The following is a 25,482-nucleotide window of genomic DNA, read 5'->3' as shown; positions in this document are numbered from 1 at the left end:
GGAATCTTAAAAAAAAAAAAAAAGGATTTCACTGAAACAGAGAACACTTGTGATTGCTAGGGGCTGAGAGGAAATAGACCGATGTAGATCAAATGGTACAAATTTTCAGTTACAAGATCAATAAGCTCTGAGGATCTAATGTACAACAGGGTGACTATAGTTAATGACACTGTGTGATAGACTTGAATTTGCTGAGAGAAGAAGTGTTCTCAGCACACACACACAAAGAGTTAACTACATGAAATCATGGATGCATCAATTACCTTGATCTCGGCAAACATGTCAAAATGTATCTGTATATCAAATCGTCACATTTTACACTGAAAACATATGCGATTATATTGGTCAATTTTTCCTCAGTAAAGTTGGGAGGAAAACAATACTACTTGTTGAAGTTTAAGCTTTCTTTGCAATTCTTCAGGTGCTTAGAGTACATCCACTAGGGATGAACAATCAAAATATTCTAAGTTCAGTGGAGATAATTCGTTTATTTTAGATGGTCAAGTCACTAACTTGATATACAGTTAGATAACTTGTTGCCTTGTTTTCAATTTTTGATGAATTTCTTCCTTTGGTATAATTGTTCATTAAGTAAGTCGTTTACCTGATTCTAAATCAAAGCTACATGAATGGTACATTTGAACACGTCTTATTTGCATCTCTGTCACTTCCTTCCTGCCTCTCTTCACCAATAAGAAACATTTTTATTAGTTTCTGGTGTATCCTCTGTTTATTTTTTAATGTAAATAAATAATTTCCCCTTTCCATTTATCACACAAAAGGTGACATTTTATACACTGTTTTGCACCTTGACTAACTGATTCACTATTTAGTCCATATCATTATGTATATAATATATTATACATTATATATACATAATATACATATATCAGTGTGTAGCAATCTACCTCATTATCTTCCCAGATGTATCTTACACTATTACTTGGCTAAACCATGTTTTGTTTTGTTTTTAACAGTTCCCTCCTAATGGACATTTAGAGTATTTCCATTCTTTTGTAATTGCAAATAATGTCAAAGCATCCAGGTTTTTGAGGGATATTCTTTTTAGAATTAAAGAAATTTTCTTTCTTTTTTACTGTCAAATTTTAACAAATGTGTTTGCTTCAGCAATTGAGATGATCAATAAAAGAAATCTACTGTAGTAATTAAATGAGGAGACATACGAATAAAGTGTCTAATACTAAGCCATCCTTGCATTTTTATAAAGCCTATTTTGTTAAGATGCAATATATTTTTTGGTATTAATAGATTTGGTTGCTGATATTCTATTTAATAGCTTCGCATTTTATAAGTGAGATTTGCATTAGTCTACCCAGGCTGTTATAACAGAATACTATAGACTGGGTGGCTTAAAGAACAGAAATTTATTTTTCTCACAGTTCTGGAACTGGAAGTCTAAGATCAAGGTGACAGCATGGTGTGTTTCCAATGAAACCTCTCCCCTTGGGTTTGGTAGATGCTCTTTCATTTTTTATTTCATTTATTTCTTCTTTCCCCAAGTTTTATTTAAATTCCAGTTTAGGGGCGCTTGGGTTGTTCAGTCAGTTAAGCGGCCGGCTTCGGCTCAGGTCATGATCTCACAGTCCGTGAGTTCGAGCCCCACGTCATGTGTGTTCACATGACCTCTTTTTGGGGTGAAAACGGAGAGAAGGAGAGCAAGTTTTCCTCTGTCTCTTCTTATAAGGGCAGTAATCCCATCATGATGGTCCCCACTCATGACCTGCTTTAGCCCTAATTACCTCCCAAAGTCCCCATCTCCAAGTGCCATCACACTGGGTGTCAGAGCTTCAACATACGAATTTTAGAGGGATACAAATATTCAGTCCATAACATTCCACCCTTGCCCCTCCCAAATTCATGTCCTTCTTAACGCAAAATATATTTATTCTATCCCCAAAGCCCTAAAAGTCTTAAGTCAATCAGCATCAACTCCAAAGTCTAAAGTCCAAAGTCTTATCTAAATACTATCCACATCAGATATGGGTGGGACTCAAGGTACAGTTCATCCTGAGGCAAAATTCCTCTCCAGCTGTGAAACTGAAAACGGACTTGTTATGTGCTTCCAAAATGCTATGGTGGGACAGGCATAAGATAGACATCTCCATTCCCAAAGGGAGAAATAGGAAATAAGGAAGGGGTGGCCGGTCCTCACCTGAACACTGACAGAACTTGATGTGTCCCCACACATTACTTGCTTCACTGCATCTCATGATTGGCTATAACATGGCCACTTGGCCAATCCCCGAACTCTAAAACTAGCAGAGACTTTTGATTTAAAGTGTCCATTTCTTTTTCATGGCAGCACTCTTGTATTATTTATGTTTAAACTTTTCTGTTGACTTTAAAGGATACATAATATGGTAACATACTGTGGCTTAATAGCCATCGAGTTAACATAAATCAGTTTCTTAATGTATATCCATTGTCAGAACACATTTCTAAACATACAACCAAAGCAGAAACAAACTCTCTGAGCTGATTACTTAATAAACAATGAAATTTGAAAAGAAATTTCAAGAAGGGAATTGTATAATTCTAGACCTCCCACTTCCTGAGGTGATCAAATTCTCAGTAGTACCTATAAAAGCAAGGTTGGCCTTCCCATAAAATTGAAAACTATTGTTCAATTTACCTAAGATAATTATATGATAAATAAGTTTTTAAATTTAATAATGAAACAGTATAATCTCACCAAAAATTAAAATTCCAGGTCAAACCTTTAAACTAAAATTTACCTCTATAATTATAAATAAAACTTTATTGTTTGGGAAAATGTTGTATTTCTTACAGCATATAAATGGTATGAATTAGAAACCTTATCTTTTAAAGAAATAAGAAGAATTGAAATAGACCATGTTTTCCTCTGTCATTGAAACTCCTATAGAATTTCTCAGGTTGTAAATATGTTCATTATCTTAAGGCAGTGACCAGACAGCAGCTACGACTTGGGGACAGGATTTCTATCTGACTCACCCTTATAGTCTGCACAGCCAAACCCCAGAGCATGGCACCCAATAAACAGTTGCTGATGAATAAATGGTGCTTCCCAGAATATCCTAAACTCTCAGAAATTGAGATGCCTCATAAAGCCTGGAAGAGTACGTACACATCAGAGTGAATTCACACCAATTAACATAATTGTAAACAAGTACTGTAAGTTTTATCAATTCAAACACCACATACAAATATTAGATTAATGATGCAGTGGAGAAAAATATAAGCATAAAATATGTTAACAAAAAAAGACAAGGAGTGGTTTATATCAAATGTAAATTGGTACAAAGCTTTTGGCTTACAAAACTCATTATCATATTCATTTCAACTACAAGTAAGTGAAAAGACATATTCTCCAAAGGCATAAATAACAGCAAACAGATTCCCACTGATGGTTTTTTTTTGCTTTCAACACAGAATTGTACAAAGACCAAAAACCTAAGACAGTCAGCAAATTGAATGATTCGGGCAAAAGAATATACACAATGCCAATTTTCTTTCAGAACCAGAGTAGAATAACTTACACAGTTGTTTTTGTTTGTTTGTTTGTTTGTTTAGTTTTATCTGAGAATTTGTCTTTTAAAAGATGATTTGTAACCTTGAATTATTATTGGGACTGTGATTGTAATGCAGTATTACCTTGTTGTTATTTTTTTTTCTTTATACAGATCAAAGATATTGGGCTGTTCTTTCAGAAAAGGAAATTGATAATAAATCTGGAGAGGAAAATTTTGAGCCACAGGCTTTTGACATAACTACCTAAACTCTGACTTGTAATGTGTTACAGGAACATGCTTTGGGGGGAATATGTCACCTGTGGAATGTGGCAGGACTCATTTTGGAAAGAAGGTCAGAAAGTCTTACCCAGAGATCTTTGAGAAGGGAAGACTGGGACTGTAGTCAAAGGAGAGTGAGCCAGTCACCAATCCATTACCCCTTTCAAAAGCCTACCTCTGCAAGTTTGTTCTCTCTGGGAGAGACCCAATACTTCCCAGTCATCCAAAGATGAAATGAGGAGAAAAAAGGAAGAGTGGGGGAAAAAAAGAGAGTCCAGTGTTACATTCAAATTTCCTTTCTCTCTCTCCCAAGAAGTGTGTCGGTCTTCACTAGAATGCTACCATGCGAACTGGAAGAACATGAAGCAATTATTCAAATGCTTTGCTGGCTCTTGCTTAGATGTTGATGCTAGCCAGAAGCCCATGTCTGAATCTCATAAGTATTCTTTAAGCCTGAAGAATATGATTAATATACAGTGGAGGGCAACCAACTGGGTGTGAACATTGGTGTCGAACACTGGGGGTTAGCAGAGTACATAAGCGAGGGTGTCCAGGATCATGACTGTGTTACGGAAACTGGTCTGGATCACCCAGCAGAAGAACCAAGTGGCACTCAGAGATCTTGGAAGGCAGGAGGTTTATTTTACACCGGGGGGCTCAGAGGAGATCGTTCTCCAGAGGACTGAGCCCAGGGCAGAGATCGTTCTCCAGAGGTCTGAGTGCAGGGCATCAACAGAGGGGACAATTTATAGTCTGTTACTTCCGCATTCCTCATTAGTAGTAATTTGGTGCTCACGGCAAGCAGGGTGGGAAGAACAACCCGGAAACGGAAGTCTTTAGGCAGGGACTGAAATTCCCCTATCAGTCCTGTTGGCCATTTTATAACAGATTTTTCCCTATCAACTACAGTAAATTTTGTAGTAGCAAATTCCTAATGAAGCAGCTTAAACAGGCCTTCAACTCTCTTAGCTACCAAAAACTACTTTTTTCATCTGGAATATATGTCCTTACTCATAATTCAAAGACCCCCCAAGTGCCTATACATAGAATTTTTACTGTCTATGAAGAATCTGATTTGGAGAAAAATAGCATTTCTATTTCCATTAATCTCCTACTGAAATTGAGCATACTTAAATTATCAATGCAGGCAACAAATGTAGAAGAACAAATTAAAAATTATATCTGGTATTTTCATATCAACCTGGAAGTATTATAGACATTTCAAATTATTATTTATATGCATCCCTGTTATAAAATTATAGTTATTGGCCTATAGCTAGATACCATTGTTTAATGCGTTAATAGACATGTGAATTACTGTATCATGAATTTGTATTTCTAATATTTTGGTAACTGAATTGTAATAAAATTGCCTTCCTTTGTGATTCTGTGTAATTTTTTTTAAGCACCAAAACAATACTCTGAGAAGGTACCCAGAGGCCTCATCAGATTTCAGAAGGAGCCCTGGGCACAAAAAACTTAAGAAGCTCTGCCATAGGGTTAGGGTGGGGGTGCGGTCAAAAAAGAAGAAGAAGAAGAAGAAGAAGAAGCTTTGCCCTAGAGCATCGCTGCTTTTTCTGGGGATGTGACACAAACAGCTAGCATTCTGTCACCCTAAAGCAGTATTTTGCAAGCTGAAAATTGTATAGGCATTTTTACGGGAAGAAAGTTATGCAAGTATATATACAATTAGATATAAACCACTTTATGCCTATAGATCTAACACAACTACAAAATTAGTATGTATAAATTAAATTGAAACAAAACTACAAAAGTAATGAAATTTAAGTTAATTACATTAATGAATAATATTAACATTATTCTCTGAAAAGCATGGTGCTGAGGCACAAGTTTCTTCTGTCTTTAGGACACTTATACTACAATGTATTCCAGCTGAGTAAGTGGGTCACCATTTTTCTCCACCTGAGTTGCCCTGAAGGTGCCCTTTGCACAAGAAGCTGGTATGTACTTTAGATCTGCAATTGACAAGAATATCAAGTCTGCCTCTGTTCCTTTCTTGATGCGTGGCAAATGTCTAAGCAATGCAGCTTAGCAGCAACATAAATCATAAATAGAAGCTCAAATACAGGCATGAAAAGTCCATGTACGTACTTGTTATAAGATGGTTATCCAGGTTATCGAGATCAGGCTTACATCAGCTATTTTATATTGTCGTTGAAATGAAAGCATATACTTAAGAAATTGTTACAGAGAATTCTTGGATCCCCAGAATACATCTGAGGTCTCTCAGACCCCAGATGGAGAAGTACTATCCAACAACAACAGAGGAATGCTAAGGATACAATTCTCAGATGCATTTAATCCATTCACTCATCTACATTTACACATGTAAGAACAGATAAGCACAGATTCCTACTCCAAAGGCACAATAATCCACAGTCAGCAATCTACAGAGGTGTGTATCTTACTCTGAGGACAGCAGAACTGAGTTTTGAAAAATATAATAAAGACATCTAGGGTTCTATTGTTAATAGTATTAGAAAACGTCAGGATAAAAGAAAGATTTCTGATGTCTAATTAGACTCCTTCTCCCAAGTACTCCCTTGGATAGTTGCCTGATGAATAGTACTCGTGGCAAAACTTCAAAAGATGCTCTCTGATCCTTTTAGCCTCATATTCTTGCAGAACTCATTTTCAAGCTAATAGAAATCTATGTAACAAACAGAAAACCAGGAAGAAAGAATAACCTTAGGGTTTTTGATTGGTATATAAGCTTTCTACACTCAGCAAATTTTGAGCATGTGGTTAGGGCACCTTTGGTACAAAGTTATCAGTGCTAATAAATCTCTGCTTTTTAGACAGCTTCGCTGTTCTGATCCAAGTCATTTTATATTCAGAAGAAAGACTCTATAATATTTCCTAAAGAAAAAAAAAAAAAGTAAACATAAGGTGAATGTCCACTGTTAGGAGAATCGTTGAAATAAAGCATGGCCTAATGACAATATGGACTGCTATTCAGTCATTGTAATAATGAATTAAAGCTAAATTGTTGTCTTGGAGACATTTAGTCAAAGTATTCTTGAATGAAGAAAACATTTTATGTAATAAATGTGATCCCATTTTTTGAAAAACAATGACAAGAAAACCTGTACGTATGTTATTCTATATACAGGTATGTGCATATATGTTTGTGTATGATTATAGGAGCATGGGGAAAACTATAAAATCATATACACTAAGTAGTCAACATGGGTTAACCATGGGCAGATTGGGGGTAATATAATGCAAAAGGAAGGAGAGGGAATGAAGAGATTTATGCAAAAAAAAAAAAAAAAAAAAGAAAAATACTTCCATTTAAGCATAATATGTATAATATGAACATAGTTGTGCATTATAAAAAAGAAGAAAATAAGCTCCCAATGTAGGAGGAGATGAAAAACAAGCACTAGAGTAGATAAGGAAGATAAAAATGATTGAGGGGTAGGAAGCAATTCCTGAACAGCACAGTAAGATCCTCCAGAAATATGCTCCTATGTAAAAGCAGTGAAAACACTGGGAAAAAAAATTATCAAAATCAAATTTCTCAAAACTTTGGAATTTAACCAAAGGCTTGCATCAATTAGAGGAACATTTATTCAAGAAAAATGACTGAACCATAGTGAGAACTCTGAGCTTTGTAGCATTTCATCTTGCCCTATTTCCATCACCATCTCCTCAGTTCTGCGGTAACCTTGAAAACCAATGGCTTTGCATTTATTGCAAAAACCTGAAACTGAGGGGGGAGGCAATGGAGAAGAAAGAATGGGTTTGAAGCTATCCAAAAAGCAGTCCCCAGAAAACTGTCATTATTCAACCTGTCTGGAAGATCCCTGGAAAGAATCCATTCTCAGAGCTTCTCCTTACTTGACCTGACTCAGAACTTTTTGTTGTTGTTTCTGACTCAGAACTGTCTATATGGAAACAGCCCTATCCCCAGGGCACTTGTCAAAAACAATGTGTGGGGATTGCTAAACTTCACAGCTACCTAAGGCAAAGATGTCCTTGGAAATAAGAGGCTGACCCAAAACACCTAAAAAGGAAAAACTGGAGAATAAGATAGCCAAAGGGGCCTTAGAATGGCTCTGATATATTCTCTGGGACCTAGGCGGCCAGATTGTGCACATATTCAAGAAAGCTATGAGGAGCCAGTCCCAAAGCCACATAATTATTATATAATGCTGTTTATATTAAGTGTTCAGAATAGGCAAATCCATAAAGACGGAAAGTGTAGGAGTTTTGGACACAGGATGGGAGAATAGGGAAATGAGGAATAATGGATACAACATTTCTTTTTTCTTTTTTTTTTTTTTAATGTTCATCCATTTTTGAGAGAGAGCGCGCGCACATGCACATGAGTGGGGGAGGGGCAGAAAGAGAGACACAGTCTGAAGCAGGCTCCAGGCTCTGAACTGTCAGCACAGAGCCTGGGGCAGGGCTCGAACTCACAGACTGTGAGATCTGAGCCGAAGTCAGATGGCCAAAACCAAGTGAGCCACCCAGGTGCCCCCAACACTTTTTTGCATGGAGGAAAATGTTCTAAAATTAGATAGTTGTGGTGGTTGCACAACTCTGTGAATACATTCTTAAAATCTTGTATTTTACGTATTAGAGGGTGAATTTTATAGTAGGTGGATAATAACTCAAAAAGTGTTCTTTTGATTAAAGTGAATGATAGATATGATGCATTCTCATCTGATGCAGAGATTACGGATCTGGTTATCAAACAACGTGATGAGAAAAAGGAACATCTTAAGCTTTTTGCACATTACCCCACTCTTTGTCACTTCAATTCCTGATCAGTTTCCAGGTTATTCCATTGGCCACCATATTATTTTTAACCCAAATGCTTTTGGTTGGTCAAAGAGTTTTTTTTTTTCTTTCCTTAAAATTCAGTTTATGCTTCAATACATATACAAGGAGAAAAGGTGAAAATACAAAAGGCAACCTAGAAAAATGCCTTGCTAAAATATAACAGGCGAGCTATCAACCTTTTCCCTTTCCGTATCACAGCTGGGTTTCAAAATGCAGCTCATGGAAGTCCAGCAGTAACAGATGTCACATAAAACCTACTTTATACATTTACAAAGCTCTGTCACACAGTGTAATACAGGGAGGATTGTGATTAAGACTTTACAAACTAAGGTATTCTATGCTTTGGCTTGATATTAAGGATGCCCAGGGGCAAATGTGTTAAGGAGAGGCTACTTCCTGGTACCTTTTGCCAGAAGGTTAGTCCTCGGTTTCCTACCCAGGATATTTGGATGGAACAGAATGTCTGGCCACTGTATTTTTGGACTGAAGTGGACTTAAATAGCTTTTACATATGCCAGGAATTTAAAATGACATTTTAATTAGAGAGCAATTTTTTCAGAGAGACAAAAGCAAATTCTCTCCTAGGTGTTAGTAGTGATACAAGGCACTACATGATGCTTTAAATAAAACTGGTTAAGTAACTACTAAGTGCAGAAGTGTGATCAGACATTATTAATGAGAAGTGATAAAGCAGATATTAAAAATTGGAAATGTCTGCAGTTTGTTTACTTATTCATTCAATAAATATTTTCTTGTGCACTGGCTATACAGCAGCAAACAAAACAGACGACTCTCCTGGAGCTTAAAATTTGCTCTGCTCCTGCAATGAAAGCAATAAAACTAAATGAAGAAGCATGCAAAACTTGAAAGAGCACTGGTCTACAAGTCCCAGGATCTGAATTCCAATTTCATGCCTATCACGTACTAGACAAGCAATTTGGGATATGTCAGCTAAGCCTCAGTTCCATAACTTGAAATGGTATGTGTCGCCTGTCCTGCATACGTCATCAGTTAATTATATATAAGGAGAAAAGAATTTAACTATGCCCTAAAAATGACCAAAAGCTCTACAATCACAGGCTAGCAATATTACTGAAATGTATGAAAAACTATCGAATCCCTTGCAATGAACAATTTTAGTTAAGATAGTGTATTGAAGGTCTATGTGGTTAGCAGTAAAGCTCAATGCTGTCAAGTACATGAACAACACGGAATGACATATATTCAAAGGTGTTGACCTTTCTCCATTTAACCGTGCTAATTTCACCTGGATTTCCTTTACATGTCAAATTACATTCCTCGTCTCACGCAATGTTCCAGTCATAGGAAGAGAAAACGAGTCGAACAGACCTCCATCAAGCTTCCAAACTGAGTAACAAATACCATATGTTTCTTTACTCTTCACAGTATGTGTTTGCCACTTCTACTTGAATCTTAACAAATGACAAAACTTTCAAAAGAGAGAAAAATCCACTTAGCAAAAGAAAATAACAACCGCTATAATTGCAAACACATTAATGGGACTGAGCTTTTGCTTAAATTACCTCTGCACTTCTGATGAAAAACACTGTCCTTAAGAAAAATGAAGGGCTTAAAACATGACGAAAACATTAAAAACTTCAAAGTAAAACTCATGAGGAAAGCAAATTTTACTTGTCATACTTTGGGTTTGCAGTTATTACCGTCAGGTAATAAACACAAATCCGTATTAATCACTGGTAAACACCAAGCATCAGAAACAGTTAATATGTAGGTGCTGTGTGAAACAATGGAATCCAAACAGTCTGTCTCTTTAGGTCTAGAGCAATAGAATAACCCTGCTTTTCTTCAGACACTGTCGAATATATACCATGATCACTAAAATTTAGCTTCCTCCTTCCCTTCCTGGCTCAGGATGAAAATCAATACTCTGTCCTAGACCTAGGATGTGATTCCCTTTGTGGGTTTTCATGAAAGAGGGAGGAACAAACAAGGAAATGACCCCAGATGGATGAGTTTTGTATAATTTTCGATCACATGACCTTGTTTGGGGAAGCAGAAAATAAGAATGAAGACAACTACAGAGAAAGTTCTTACAGTGACTGCGCTCTGATTATGTTTGCCAGAGCTGACTGGATCAGAGCTGAGGCTCTCAGGCGCTTGCCCCCAACTCTAATCCCACCAGCAATCTGGAAGCTTAGTGCCCTTACTAAAAATTTGAGGGATATTGAGGAATAAAATCATGTTCCACAGCATACCGTCTGCCACTATCTACCTGGTCGCATCTCCACACTTTCTGTCCTCTCTCTCTCCCAGCTCTTGTTCTGGAATACCTGGCATTGGTCCTCAAGCAGGGTTTCATACACACCATTTTCCTTAAGGTGTGATTGTCAGTCATCACATAAAATAAATTGCACAGCCAATAAAGGGGGGAGAAGAGGGAAGTAAGGAAAGAAGAACGCGTGAGCACCTCAAAAGTAAATGGGGGGGGGGGGATAGTTCCCATTCAATCATTGACATTCTATTATAGAACCGAGATCCTTCCCACAAGGCACCAATAACAAAATAAGTAACTTCACCTACATATTCATTTATCTATCTCAAAACAAGTAACTTCAAAACTTCAAAACAGAAGCACAAACTTTCAGAGATGAACCACCATAAAAATCACTACCATTCTATCGGGGCAAGCAGTGTGCCTCAGAAATGTTGAATGACATTCATACGTTTTCCTTTTCCACCCTTATCCCTCCCTATCTGGATGGCCGAGCTGATGGCATTTCATGTTTAGGAACAGAACCCTCAGTTAGGGTTGCTGGGTAAGTGAGTGCTACGTGACCTCTGTGGCCAGTTCGTGGTCACACTTGGTTGCCACGCTTAAAATCCACCTGTAGGTTCTACAAATATTAAAGGGCATGGGTATTCAGTACCTTCAGACTTACTTGTGTTCCTGTGATTCTGGTTCCCTGGGAGAGAAGCATCCGTGGTCCAGGCTGGAACGTGCTGGTTGGGATGCGTGGCAGACGGCACAGTGCTCTTGTTACAAATCGTATTTGTAAGAACAATATCAGACACTGGGACTTCACCATCGGTGACCAAAGGTTCAGTCCCATTTGATTTAAAATAGGCTTTTTTTAATGTTCCTGAAAGACAAAAAAAAAAAAAAAAATTCTGATACATAATTAGAAGTGTTTATTTTTAAAAACATATTGAGAAAATTCTTGAACTACTTTCCCAAGTCTCATTCTATCCTGGCTAACCCAAAGAGGAAGATGATGGCTCACGAAACTGCCCACTTCATTGGAACAACCAAGAGAGTTTCTTTTCTACCACAAATAACCTAATCCTGTGAAGAAACCACTGCTTTCTCAAAAGCTTCAGGCATAGAAACTGAGCCTCCCATCTAGGGTTCCCGGTGCCCAAAGAATTCAGGGCAATTCCATTTCACCTGAGACTCACAACAAATAAATGAAATGTGGTGAATCTTGGTGTTTCCTTCTGGCTTTCTCAGTTTCTCAATTTCATCCACCATTTTATGCTACTTAGTACCCAGGACACAAGCTCTTCATATCTCTATATCTGCCGCCAAAGGACAACAGTGCCTGCTTAGGTTCAGGCCTTTATTTCTCCACATTTTCCACTAAGTTTCAGTGACCTGTGCATAACAAATAAATAAAAATAATAGGGCTCATATATTTACCAAGCCTAGCTCGGAAAACCCGCCAAAAAGTAAACTCTAATTCTAGAAAAACTAAGAGAAGGAACTAAATTACCTTCATCTTTGACCAGAACCATAAATATGACTATAAGATACAGGCATTAAAACTAAGATTATCAACTGGTCACTTTCTCAGGGTATTCATTCATCGACAAAATAGTCAAACCTAAGATTACTGGAAATCACCTCACTTTGGCTTTAGGCCGAAACTCCTGAAAACCTTGAAAGAGATCATGTATTTTTAACTTAGTAAAAATAGACAACAGGTTGTTTCCAGAATATAGCACTGCAATTGAGTATGTCACTAAAATAAACAAATGTGATATTGATTCATTATAGAAATACCCAAGGGAGATTTTTTTTCTAAAAGAATTTACAGCGAATGCTCTAATTGGCTCTCACTTTTCCAAACAGTCCACGGACCATTAAAAATAAAAGAAATATAAATAAAATGTTTAATATCAGTCTATGGAAAAAATTTCCCTACATGTGCTTGACACTTGGAAAACATTAACTACAAATCAAAATAGAAAAGCAGCTGTTTTCTAGCTAACTAAGGTCAACAGTTTCATCTGCCAAAGGATTCTAAATAAAACGTTGGAGCATAAAAACTCAATCGTGACCATGTGGTGCAGGTAACATACTCTCCAAACTGTCTGTATGATTATGAGTAAGTACTAAATGCAGTAAGCAAAATGAAAGACTTCATGTAATTGTTTTTTATTTTCAAAATGATTGAGATCAAAATAAATGTATTTGATAGACTTGATGACTATGTAATACAGATTTCATTCATACAGGAAAATTTACCAATCAATTAGATATAATTTTATTTTCATCCATTTATTAGTTGCTCTCACCATTCCTTATTTTGGCATAAATAGACTTTTCACAATAACATGTTAATTCCATTAATGTGGCCATGATGAAATTTTAGTATATGTGCTGCCGAAGCCAGCACCATGATGAACTTTTAAAGTCCATAAAGTTGACTTACTTAGCAGGCTAACCCTCTGAGTCAGCATCCAGCTCTGTCAACACACATTTAGCAAATGCAAACTCCTCACAGTTACATCCCTGAGTAATCCAATTCAAAAGGAGTTGCTTTCCATATGAAATATTTCAACAGTTGTTCTCAACATTTTGCTTGTAATAATTAACCATATTAATAATCTTTCCTTTATCTTTTTCATCAAACCACAGTGGTGAAAGTGTTAATGACATCTGCTTAGGGAGGCAAACCGGAAGAGACGCTTAAATACAGAGAACAAACTGAGGGTTGATGGTGGGACGGGGAGAGGGGAAAATGGGTGAGGGGCATTGAGGAGGACACTTGTTGGGATGAGCGCTGGGTGTTGTATGTAAGCGATGAACCACAGGAATCTACCCCCAAAACCAAAAGCATACTTTACATACTGCATGTTAGCCAGTTTGACGATAAATTATATTAAAAAAATTAGCTAAATGAATTACCAGAAGAAGAAGAAGAAGAGGAAGAAGAAGGGGGTCATCTTCTGAAACACTGACTGGAAACACTGAGATAATAACTTTCTAAAAAATTCAGCTTCCTTGCTCTTAAATTCTACATATGAAAACAAGCTGGCAGAATAGATAGAAAGAGACAGGTAATATATGATACATGGTAGTTGCTGTAGTTAACGTCCCTAAAGTACATTTTTAAGAGACAGGCAGATGGACCAACCGACAAAGAAGGAGAGAGAATAAACCTAAGGACCTGTCTTTAAAAGCCTGAACTCACTAGGACAATTTCTTTTCAAGCAGCTCTGGAAACCGACCAACTCTCACCTCACAGTTGGTCATTTTTTAAAACGTACAAACATTAGAATTCGATAAGACTAAATACCCTCAAGCTACACCACGGTGAGCTATAAAAATGCTGAGAGTGATTAGCCCACAATCGAGAGTTCACTCTTCCAGTTTCGCCCCAGAATTTTCTACACTCTTATTTTTACAGTGCTGTGGTTAAAAGTACAGGTTCTATAGCCTGACCACGTGGGTTTAAATCCCATCTCTGGTGCTCACTAGCCCCGAAACTGGGCAAAGTCTCAACTGCCATTAACTAAGGAAAATAAAAGTCCCTCCCCTCATGGGACTGGCTGTTAAGATCAAATTAGTCAATATATATATAAACATGTGGAACAGTTCCTGGCACATAGTAAGTTCTCAGTAACTGTTAGTCATTAGTACATAATGATAGTAACGAAAGTAAAACTGTCTTCCTTAGGGCTATTTAGGTACTTTTAAATAACTATCAATTTCCATTTACTCTAAGTGCATCCCACATAACAAAATGGCTAAGGAAAATTTCAAAAGTGAATCACCTAACCTACTTTTGGAGTAAAAGAAGTGTGGCTCTTTCACGCCCAGTTAATAATATAAGGCCCCACCAATCAAGGTTGTTTGGCTCAAAAGTGTATCAGCCCTGGAACACAGCTCTGTTTAATTAACAATGTTTAAGGAGGGGCACCTGGGTGGCTCAGTTGGTTAAGCATCCTACTTCGGCTCAGGTCATGATCTCATGGTTCGTGGGTTCGAGCCCCACGTCAGGCTCTGTGCTGACAGCTCGGAGCCTGGAGCCTGCTTCGGATTCTGTGTCACCCTCTCTCTCTCTGCCCCTTCCCGCGCCCCCCCCCCGCCCCCCGCCTCTGTCTCTCAAAAATAAATAAAACATTAAAAATAAAAAAAAATGTTTAAGGAAAAGTCTATAATTCCAATGATAATATCTGAACTTCACTGGTCACTTATAATGAACGTATCGAGCACTGTGGTAGGCAAAATTAACGTTCCTCCAGAGACATCCACCTCCTAAGTCCCAGAACCTGTGAATATGCTACCCTACATACCTTAAATGGCAAAAGAGATGTTGCCAATGTGAATTAGTTAAGGAATTTGAGAGGGGGAAATTACCCTGGATTATTCATGTGAGCCCAAGATGGTCACAGGGTTTTTACAAGCAGAAGAGGGAGGTGAGAGGTTTTGTGTATCAGAGCCATGCAGTGTGAGAAGGTCTTAATGGACCATTGCTCATTTTAAAGATGGAAAGAGGCCACAAGCCAAGGAACACATGAAGCCTCCAAAAGCTGGGAAAGACAGGAAACAGACCGTCCCCTAGAGTCTCCAGAAGGAATACAGCACTGCCAACACCTTAATTTAGCTCATTGAGACCTATTTCGACTTCTGCCCTCTACAACTCCACGGTAAGGTATTTGCATTGTACCGAGTAATCAATTTGTTACAGCGGCAATAGGAAACCAGCACAAGCACCTTGCTAAGGATCTTCACTATAAGCATCTACTGAGTTAGTCTTCCAACAATCTTTTGAAACAGATGCTATAATTAACTCTCATTTACAGAGTTTCAGGGAGGAGGAAACTGAAGCTTTCAAGAGTTATTTAATGCACCCAAGAATGGAGTCAGGACATGACACACACACACACATATACACCCATATACACTTCTCACTTTGGACAAAGTCTGCAGGTTTTAAAAAATCAACCATCATACACATGTAAAAAAATTATCTTCCTATGATGGGAGTTTAAAAGTAATTCCTCATCTTTACATCTCTAGCCATGCGGTAATACATTCACTGGGCATTTTCTATGTGCCAGGAATGCTGTATTTACTCTCTGCTGAAAACACGACATTTTGTAAAAGCTCCTTATCATCAAGACGTTTATAGATTAGTTGAAATCTATAGTTGAAATAGGCATGTAGTCTAAAAATACAAACCATGATACAAGTGCTTTGAGAATGGTAAGCATAAGACAATCTGATGACAGAAAGCAGAGAGGTAGCTGTCATTCCATTTGAGAAAGCCAGGAAAGGTTTCCTAGGAAGAGATCATACTCAATATAAATCTTAAAGGATAATTAAGGATTGTCGAGGTTTGAGCAAAGCATCTGTGGGGAAGAAGAAGGATTCCCTATAGTAATAGGGAATGGAGAACTTTCTAGTTGGAGCAAAGGGAGAAAGATACTGAAAACCTAGCGGCAAGTAACTAAACATGGCTAGCACATGGGGGCCTGGCAAGAGGAAAGGCTAAGGAGAGAGAAGAAGCCAGACTATGAAGAGGAGTTCCTGTTAAAGGCTTGGAGTTGTTCTTGTGATGAAGAACTTTTGAAGGATCTTAAAAAGGGTGGCACATTAGAATGATCACTGTGGCAGCAGCATGGTGATGGAAAGGGGTCAAGTCCAAGTGAGAAAAGAGGAAGGTCTGATCCAAGACAAAAGCAGTGAGGACTCAGGTAACATTTGGAAGAGGCAAAAATTATGGGCTCATCAGGGAAAGAGTCAGAGGTCACTTCAAGGTTTCTGGTTTGAATTACTGTGTCTATGAAGGGACCTTCCACTGAGATAAGGGTGACAGTCATTAAGGCTGTTCATCAAATATTTTCAAGTCTCTCGCATTCACTAAGACATATGCTTGGGTCACATTCTCTGGCCTCATTCTCTGTCTCTGGACATTTCTGATGTTGTGCTCAAAGGGCACAAGCTTCCAGTTATAAGTTGAATAAGCTCTAAGGATCTAATGTACAGCATGGCAATTATAGTTAATAATACCATATCATACCCCTTTGAGGAAAAGAAAAGAATCTCCAGTGCTCTTTTTCTTTCTCGTTGGCACAATAACTACACAGGTGCAAGATGATGGCTGGGTGATCAGTTTAGTCCCTGAATGAGCATAGCCCCCATGTCATTCGCAAAGGACATGCAGCATGAGTGAGAAATTGACCTTTGCTGTTTTTAAGCCACTATTATTTTAGGGTTATTTTTGTTACACAGTATTGCATAGCCTATCCTGACTAATACAGAGAATGAAAAATAGAATTTGTAGGAGCTGGCTTTCGTTATTGTTATTGTTATAATTCACTGAGTATAAAATCTAGAGCAATCTAAGCATTTCCTCCAGAATGCCTTGTCAGACCCCCACAAATCTGATCTTTGTGGTCCCAGTGCACACACTGTATCACACATATACTCAAGAGCAATTGTCTGTTTTCTTGTCTGCCTTCTTGAAGGTAGGAAGGTGTTCTATGCATGTCTGTATCTCAAGTGCCCAGGAGAATGCTTGGCACCAGTGTAGGCCTTAAAGAATATTTGTTGCATGTGTGAATGATGAAGCAACTCATGGATGGGCGTGGATGACACTTCCAAGAGAGTCATGGGTGTAAAGTGAGAAGAGAGAGAGCCTAGGACAGAAACCCCAACCATTTAATGGCTAAAGAAAGATAAGCTCCAGGAGACAGAGAAAGAATAGTCAGAAATAGAAGAAAAATCAGAAATGATAATATGCAGGCCAAACAGAAGAGCATTTTGGGAAGAGAGTCAAAACTGGGCAAGAGTATATCTGGCCACGTGACCCTACTTGAATGAAAGACAGTGTTGCTGGCACCAACTAACAATGAACATGCTCTTTGTGAGCTGGTGTAAACAAACACAGAGAGAAAGCACGCGTTCTTCATTTCAGAGTCTTGTTCAAACACACATCAGTTTCAAATGCTGTGCATTGGAAAAAAAGTCACCGCCTCAGTGAGGCCACCATACAATGCACTCAGTGCCTCAGTAAGAATATTTAGTAGTAGGACAAGAAGAGAAAGAGGGGAAGATCAGATTGCAGTGGGTTGAGGACTGGATCAAGCACAGAAATCACCTGGGGATCTTGCTGGAAGGCAAAGGCAGGAGGTGAGCGTGGAATCTGCATTTCACACAAACTCTCAAGTGATGTTGATGTTGCCAGCCCATGGACCACACTTCGAGTGTAAGGCTTTAGACTCCCATTTCAAAAAGCTTTAGATGTTACATATAACCTCAGACCTGAGCGGTTAAAGAAAACTATTCTCAAGTTTGGAAGCTTTATGTCCCTGAATCTGTACCAGAAGACCAGGGTTATTAAATGCATTTGGGGGCTCAACTAAGTAAAATGCGGAGTCAGGTCATAAAGGATCATAGAGGATCTTAAATTTTTTGGTGTAAGGAAATAAGGATCTGGGAGGTTTTTCCAGGTTAAAGTGATAGTCAAAATACAACATTATAAATTAGGAAGTTAAAATTCTTATAATTCCAAATTCTCGTAAAAGCCACAAGCTGTAAAGATATTTGCTAAGAGAAAAACTCTAAGTTTAATCAATGATCTTTAGCTGATCTAGCATTTTTGTAAGGAATATTTCTCTTGAGTTCAAGAAAAATGGCCTATTTACCATACTTGCGACAATCTTCACCACTATCATTTTTCTTTCTTCTTCATCGCATGACAAAAAACAAACAAACAAACAAACCACATAGTCCTTTCATAGTATTAGGAAAATTAGGAATGTTACCTCATACCACTCATAATAAGCTTATGCCTAAAACAAACAAAATGTATTTTTGATGTGGATGTTGGAACAGCCTTTGAAACCAAGGCTTCAACAGCCTGGGAAAGAAGATAGGGAGCATCCTAATGAGATTTTTTTGGACCATAACTTTGATGCAATTAAATTAGGATGAACAATGGTTTGCAAAGCTCAGCGCAAACCAAAACCCAAAGCACCACACTTGTAGGAATGTTGCAATACCCCCCCTCATTTTTTCTCCCTGACACATACTCTACCCACTTCAACCTTCTCTCCCTATACCTGCCAAAGGCACCTTTGAAAAGCTCTACCAGATCAAACATGTCACTCCCTTACTCCAACACCCTTATTGTCCCCATTGTGGAGTTCAAGATTAAAGTGCCACTCCATCAGAAAAGTCTGCTCTCAACTCAAACTAGCTTTGGGCCCCTGTCATAAACTCTCCTAGCAACTGTTTCTTCCCACATCGGTTACCTCTGTTGGCATTAAGTGCGTGATCATTTTTTAATGCCTTCCTCTCTCGTTGAACTGTGGGGTCCAGGAGGGTAAGTTTATTCAATGCCAAGTTTATTCAATGCCAAGTTTATTCAAGGAAGATTGCCTTGCACTCAATAAATGTTTGTTAAAGGACTGAATAATTCAGTATCAAATATAGCCACAATTCTCTTTCAAATGTTTCCCAACATAGCAAAATAAATATTGCATATATATGTTTAGATATTATTTATACATTTACATATAATTTCAAGCAGATATCAGCTCAATCTCTAATAAAGTACTCCAGGGCATAAACCGACTCTTCTAAGGATGTGATGGAAATATAACCTGCCCCCAGTTTAGTTCTGATAAGAAATGGAAAGCCTCTGAAATTAACACTCGGTCTAAGCATAAAAGTCATGTGAAACCTGCCATCACATTGCAAATCCAACAGTGAGTCAATTTTATTCCTTCTCAGCAACTATACTGGCAACTGAAATACACTGTAGCAATGGCTGGGTAATAGGGTTATGGGGTTATGGATTATGGGATTACTATGACACTGGATCATTGCACAAAGATTCTAGGTCTTATGGATAGAGTTTAAAACAGATAACCCCATTTTTAGTCAATTTTTGACTATAGTAAAAACTAATTCTTTCCTTTAATAATGAATTTTGTCATTTATAAAAACACTTTCACAAATTTTTTCATTTGACTTTCGTAACAATGCTGCGAAATGAATAAAAATTATATTCCTCCACTTACAGAGAAGTTAAAGCATCTGACCAAAACTCACACATCTAGTAAATGGAAGAGGAAGACATTAAACCCCAGCTTCCCAGTGACATTATAAATTACATTTCTATGTCACATGGCCCTTCATTATTAGGTTATAACTAAAGAAATAAAAATCTAGGGAGAATATTGTAACTTTCCAACTCTTCAATTTTCCCTTCAATGTCTTTCAAAAACCTAAATCTTTAAAAAAAAAATGTTTAGTGTAATTGACATACAGTGTCACATTAGTTTCAGCTGTGCAACATAGTGCAACTTCTCTCTGTTATGCTGTGCTCACCCCAATGTAGCTACCATCTATCACCATAAAATGCTACTACAATATCATTGACTATATTCCCTATGCTGTGCCTTTTATTCCTGTGACTTACTCGGTAACAGGAAGCCTCCCAATCCCATTCACCCATTTTGCCCATCCTCCCACCCACTTCCCCTCTGGCAACCATCAGTCTGTCCTCTGTATTTAGAGTCTCATTCCACTTTTAGTTTGCTTGTTTGTTTATTCACTTTTTTGTGTGTTTTTAGATTCCACTTACAAGTAAAATCATATGGTATTTATCTTTCCTAGTCTGACTTATCTCACTTAGCATAACAGACTCTAGGTCTATCCATGCCATCACAAATGGCAAGATCTCATCCTTTTTTACGGCTGCATAATATCCTGCTGTGTATATATATCACACCATCATATCCAATTGTCTATTGGTGGACAATTGGGTTGCTTCCATATCTGGACTATTGCAAATGATGCTGCAATAAACATGGGGGTACGTACACCTTTTTAAATTAGTGTTTTCATTTTCTTTGAGTAAATACCCATAGTGAAACTGCTGGATGATATGGTAATTCTATTTTTTTTTCATTTTTTGAGGAACATCCACATTGCTTTCCACAGGGGCTGCACCAGTTTGCATTCCTACCAACAGTGTATGAAGGTTCCTTTTTCTCCACATCTTCACCAACACTTACTGTTTCTTGTGTTCTTGATTTTAGCCATTCTGACAGCTGTAAAGTGATGTATCATTGTGTTATAATTTGCATTTCCTTGATGATTGGTGATGTTGAGCATCTTTTCATGTGTCTGTATGTCTTCTTTGGAAAAATATAATTCAGGTCCTCTGCCCTTTTTTTTGTTTGTTTTGTTTTGTTTTTGCTTACAGTTTTTTTTTTAAACTTGTTTTATTTTATTTTTTTTAATTTACATCCAAATTAGTTAGTATATAGTGCAACAATGATTTCAGGAGTAGATTCCTTAATGCCCCTTACCCATTTAGCCCATCCCCCCTCCCACAACCCCTCCAGTAACCCTCTGTTTGTTCTCCATATTTAAGAGTCTTTTATGTTTTGTCCCCCTCCCTGTTTTTATATTATTTTTGCTTCCCTTCCCCAATGTTCATCTGTTTTGTCTTTTAAAGTCCTCATATGAGTGAAGCCATATGATATTTGTCTTTCTCTGACTGACTAATTTCACTTAGCATAATACCCTCCAGTTCCATTCACGTAGTTGCAAATGGCAAGATTTCATTCTTTTTGATTGCCGAGCAATACTCCATTGAATATATATGCCACATCTTCTTTACCCATTCATCCATCGATGGACATTGGGGTCCTTTCCATACTTTGGCTATTGTTGATAGTACTGCTATAAACATGGGGGTGCGTGTGTCCCTTCGAAACAGCACACCTGTATCCCTTGGATAAATGCCTAGTAGTGCAATTGCTGTGTCATAGGGTAGTTCCATTTTTAATTTTTTTGAGGAACCTCCATACGGTTTTCCAGAGTGGCTGTCCCAGCTTGCTTTCCCATTCTGCCCATTTTTTAATTGGATTTCTGTGGGGTTTTGGTGTTAAGTTGTATAAATTCTTTATGTATATTGGATATTAACCCCTTATCAGGTATATCAGTTGTGTATAGCCTCTCCCATTCAGTAAGTTATCTTTTTGTTTTGTTAATGGTTTCCTTCACTGTGCAGAAGCTTTTTATTTTGGTGTAGTCCCAACAGTTTAATTTTGTGTTTCCCTTGCTTCAGGAGACACACAAGGAAAATATTTCTATGGCTGATCTCCAAGAAATCACTACCTATGTTTTCTTCTAGGAATTTTATGGTATCAGTGCCACATTTAGATCTTTAATCCATTTCGAGTTTATTTTTGCATATCCTGTAAGTAAGTGGTCCACTTTCACGCTTTTGCATGCAGCTGTCATTTTCCCAGCACCAGTTGTCGAAGAGACTTTTTCCCATTTTATATTCTGGACTTCTTTGTCATAGATAAATTGACTATATAAGTATGGGTTTATTTCTGAACTCCATTCTGTTTCATTGATCTATGTGTAAATTTTTGTGCTAGCACTATACTGTTTTTATTACTATAGCTTTGTTGTATATCTTGAAATCTGGGATTGTGGTACCTCCAGCTTTGTTCTGATTTCTCAAGTTGGCTATGGCTACTTGGGGTCTTATGGGTTCTATACAAATTTTAGTATTATTTCTTCTAGTTCTAGGTGAAATGCTCTTAGTATTCTCATAGTAATTGCATTGAATCTGTAGATTGCTTTGGATAATATGGACATTTTAACAATACTAATTCTTCCCATTCATGAGTATGGAATATCTTTCCATTTGTTTGTGTCATCTTCAATTCTTTCATCAGTGTTTTCCAGTTTTCAGAGTAAAGGTCTTCCACTGCCTTGGTTAAGTTTATTCCTAGGTATTGTATTCTTTTCGGTGCAATTCTAAATGGATTGTTTTGTTAATTTCTCCTATTGATGCTACTTCATTAGTGTATAGAAATACTATTGATTTCTGGGGGTTAATTTTGTATCCTGCAGATTTACCAGTTACTTATTTCCTCTAATAGCTTTTTGGTGGAGGATTTAAGATTTTCTATGTATAGTATCATGCCATCAGCAAATAGTGACAGCTTAACTTCTTCCTTACCAATACGGGTTCCTTTTATTTCTTTTCTTTTCTGATTACCACGAATAGGACTTCCAGTACAATGCTGAATAAAGGTAGTGAGAGTTCCTAATCTTATAGGAAAGGCTCTCAGTTTTTCACCATTGAGTATGATGTTAGCTGTGACTTTTTTACATGTGGCATTTATTATGTCGAGGTATGTTCCCTCTAAACCCACTTTGTTGGGAGTGTTTATCATGAACAGATGTTGAATTTTGTCAAATGGTTTTTTGCATCTATTAAGATGATCACATGATTTTTATTCTTCATTTTGTTGATGTGGTTGATCATATTGATTGATTTGCAAATATTGAACCATCCTTGCAAACTGGTGAATGATCCTTTTAATGTATTATTGAATAGTTTGCTATTCTGTTAAGAGTTTTTGCATCTGTGCTCATCAGGGATACTGGCTTATCTTTTTCTTTTTTTGTGTGGTGTCTTTGTCTGGTTTTGGTATCAGAGAAATGCTGGCCTCATAGAATGTCTTTGTAAGCTCTCCTTCCTCTTCTGTTGTTTGGAATAGTTTGAGGAGAATACATATTAACTCTTCTTTATTTTATTATTTTTTAATGTTTATTTATTATTAGAGAGAGAGAGAGAGAGAAAGTGTGAGCAGGGAAGGGGCAAAGAGAGAGGGAGACACAGAAACAGGCTCCAGGCTCTGAGCTGTCAGCACAGAGGCCAACGCGGGGCTCAAACTCACGGACTGTGAGATCATGACCTGAGCCAAAGTCGGAAGCTTAACTGACTGAGCCACCAAAGTGCCCCAGTTCTTCTTTAAATGTTTGGTAAAATCCACCTTGAAATCCATCTGATCCTGGACTTTCACTTTTTAAAAACCTAAATCTTTATTTTAGAGTCCAAATTTTTGGAACCATATAGACAGCTCAGACTATCCAATAATTTTAGAAATACTAAACTGGGGCACCTGAGTGGCTTAGTCAGTTAAGCATCCAACTCTTGATTTCAGCTCATGATCTCACAGTTTCATGAGTTCAAGCCCTGCTTTAGGCTCTGTGCACTGATCACACACAGCCCAACTGGGATTCTTCCTCTCTCCATCTTTCTTCCCCTTCCCAACTCATACTCTTTCTCTGTCTCTCTCAAAATAAACTTTCAAAAAAAAAAAAAAAAGAAGAAAGAAAGAAAAAAAGAAATACTAAACTAAACTAAACCTTTGTAGCTCCAGCTTCAGGTTTGGGGGTTGAGGAGGGAAACAATTTGCTACTGCTCTCCTCTATATCCTGCTCCTGAAATAATTATTTAGAAAGTCCAACTCCCTTATCTTCCAGAATCTCTTTACCAACTTGACTTTTTGCATGAGAGAAGCCCAAAGGGACAAAACGCTACTACACAGAGTACATCTGTATTAGCATAAGGCTTTTATTGCTTTTATTATCTTTTCCTAATTCATAATCCTCTCACTATTATTGTTGTCTTTTGAAGCTACAACTCGTGTTACTTATACAAAATTGGCATCCCAGCATCCCACAGCAACACTTATAGACCCACAAATAAATAAAAAACTTTGAAAGAGCATGTAGTTAAAAACTCAAACCAAACAGAACATTTTTTAAAGTAAGCAGAATAATTTAATGAGGTTATTTTTAAAAACAAAAATATAAAACAGTTTTATTACAAAAACAAACATGTCAGTTATAAAATAGAAAATGTTTATTTGAGCAGATACTACCTAACATAGCCATATCAAATCATCTGGGGCAGAATCTATGAAAAGAATGCTTTTGAAGAAACTGTCCAGGAAACTCTCACTTTCTAAAGGTTACTTAAATATAAGCCAAAATGGTACTCAAAAGTGGTTATAAATGGTATATTTCCTAATCCCATATATAGTGATAAAAAAAATTGTACTCTTAGGTATAACCCAAGAGTAATGGAAACATAGGTTTGCACAAAAACTTGTACGTGAATATTCAGAGAAACATTATTCGTAATAACCAAAAGATGGAAACAACTAAAATGTCCATCAACTGGCAAATGGATTTTAAAAATGTGGTAAATCAATACAATAGAACATTATTTGGCCATAAGAAAGAGTGGGGTACTGATACATAATACAACATGGATGAATCTTGAAAATATTATGCCAAGTAAAAAATGCCAGTTACAAAAACCACATATGCTCATACAAAATGTCCAGACTAGGGACATCTACAGACAGAACATAGATTAGTGGCTGCAAGAGGAGGATGGAAATATAGGGGACTCACAGTAAAAAGTATAGAGTGTCTTCTTAAAGTGATAAAAATGTTCCACAATTGATTGTAGGGAGAGTGACACTTATCTGTGAATACACTAAAAATTGTTCAATATATACTTTAAATAGGTATGTGAATTATATTTCAATAAAGCTGTACAAAAATTAGAATCTAATAAATAAAGAAGCAAACAAACAAATTTAACCCGATTAAAGCACTGCTTTAATAGCATCTCACCTCCGTGCAGAGGCCTCTAAGCCCTGAGGTACTTTTTTTTTTTTTTCAATATATGAAGTTTATTGTCAAATTGGTTTCCATACAACACCCAGTGCTCATCCCAAAAGGTGCCCTCCTCAATGCCCATCACCCACC

General features: G+C 37.3%; 1 protein-coding gene across 8 annotated transcripts in view; it reads right to left on the bottom strand.

Annotated features, from left to right (window-relative positions):
• Positions 1-25,482, bottom strand: part of CORIN (corin, serine peptidase) — a 256,694-nt gene that overhangs the window by 193,898 nt on the left and 37,314 nt on the right. For all 8 annotated transcript variants that reach the window (XM_019412753.2, XM_019412758.2, XM_019412728.2 and 5 more), the window contains exon 3: positions 11,525-11,725. In XM_019412753.2, coding sequence (XP_019268298.2) covers positions 11,525-11,725 — 201 coding nt within the window. The remainder of the gene's footprint in view (positions 1-11,524; positions 11,726-25,482) is intronic.

The sequence above is a fragment of the Panthera pardus genome, unplaced genomic scaffold (genome assembly GCF_024362965.1).
Source record: "Panthera pardus isolate Hobbes unplaced genomic scaffold, ASM2436296v1 HiC_scaffold_13, whole genome shotgun sequence".
Lineage (NCBI taxonomy): Eukaryota > Metazoa > Chordata > Mammalia > Carnivora > Felidae > Panthera > Panthera pardus.
This window is presented reverse-complemented; position numbering and strand designations above follow the sequence as displayed.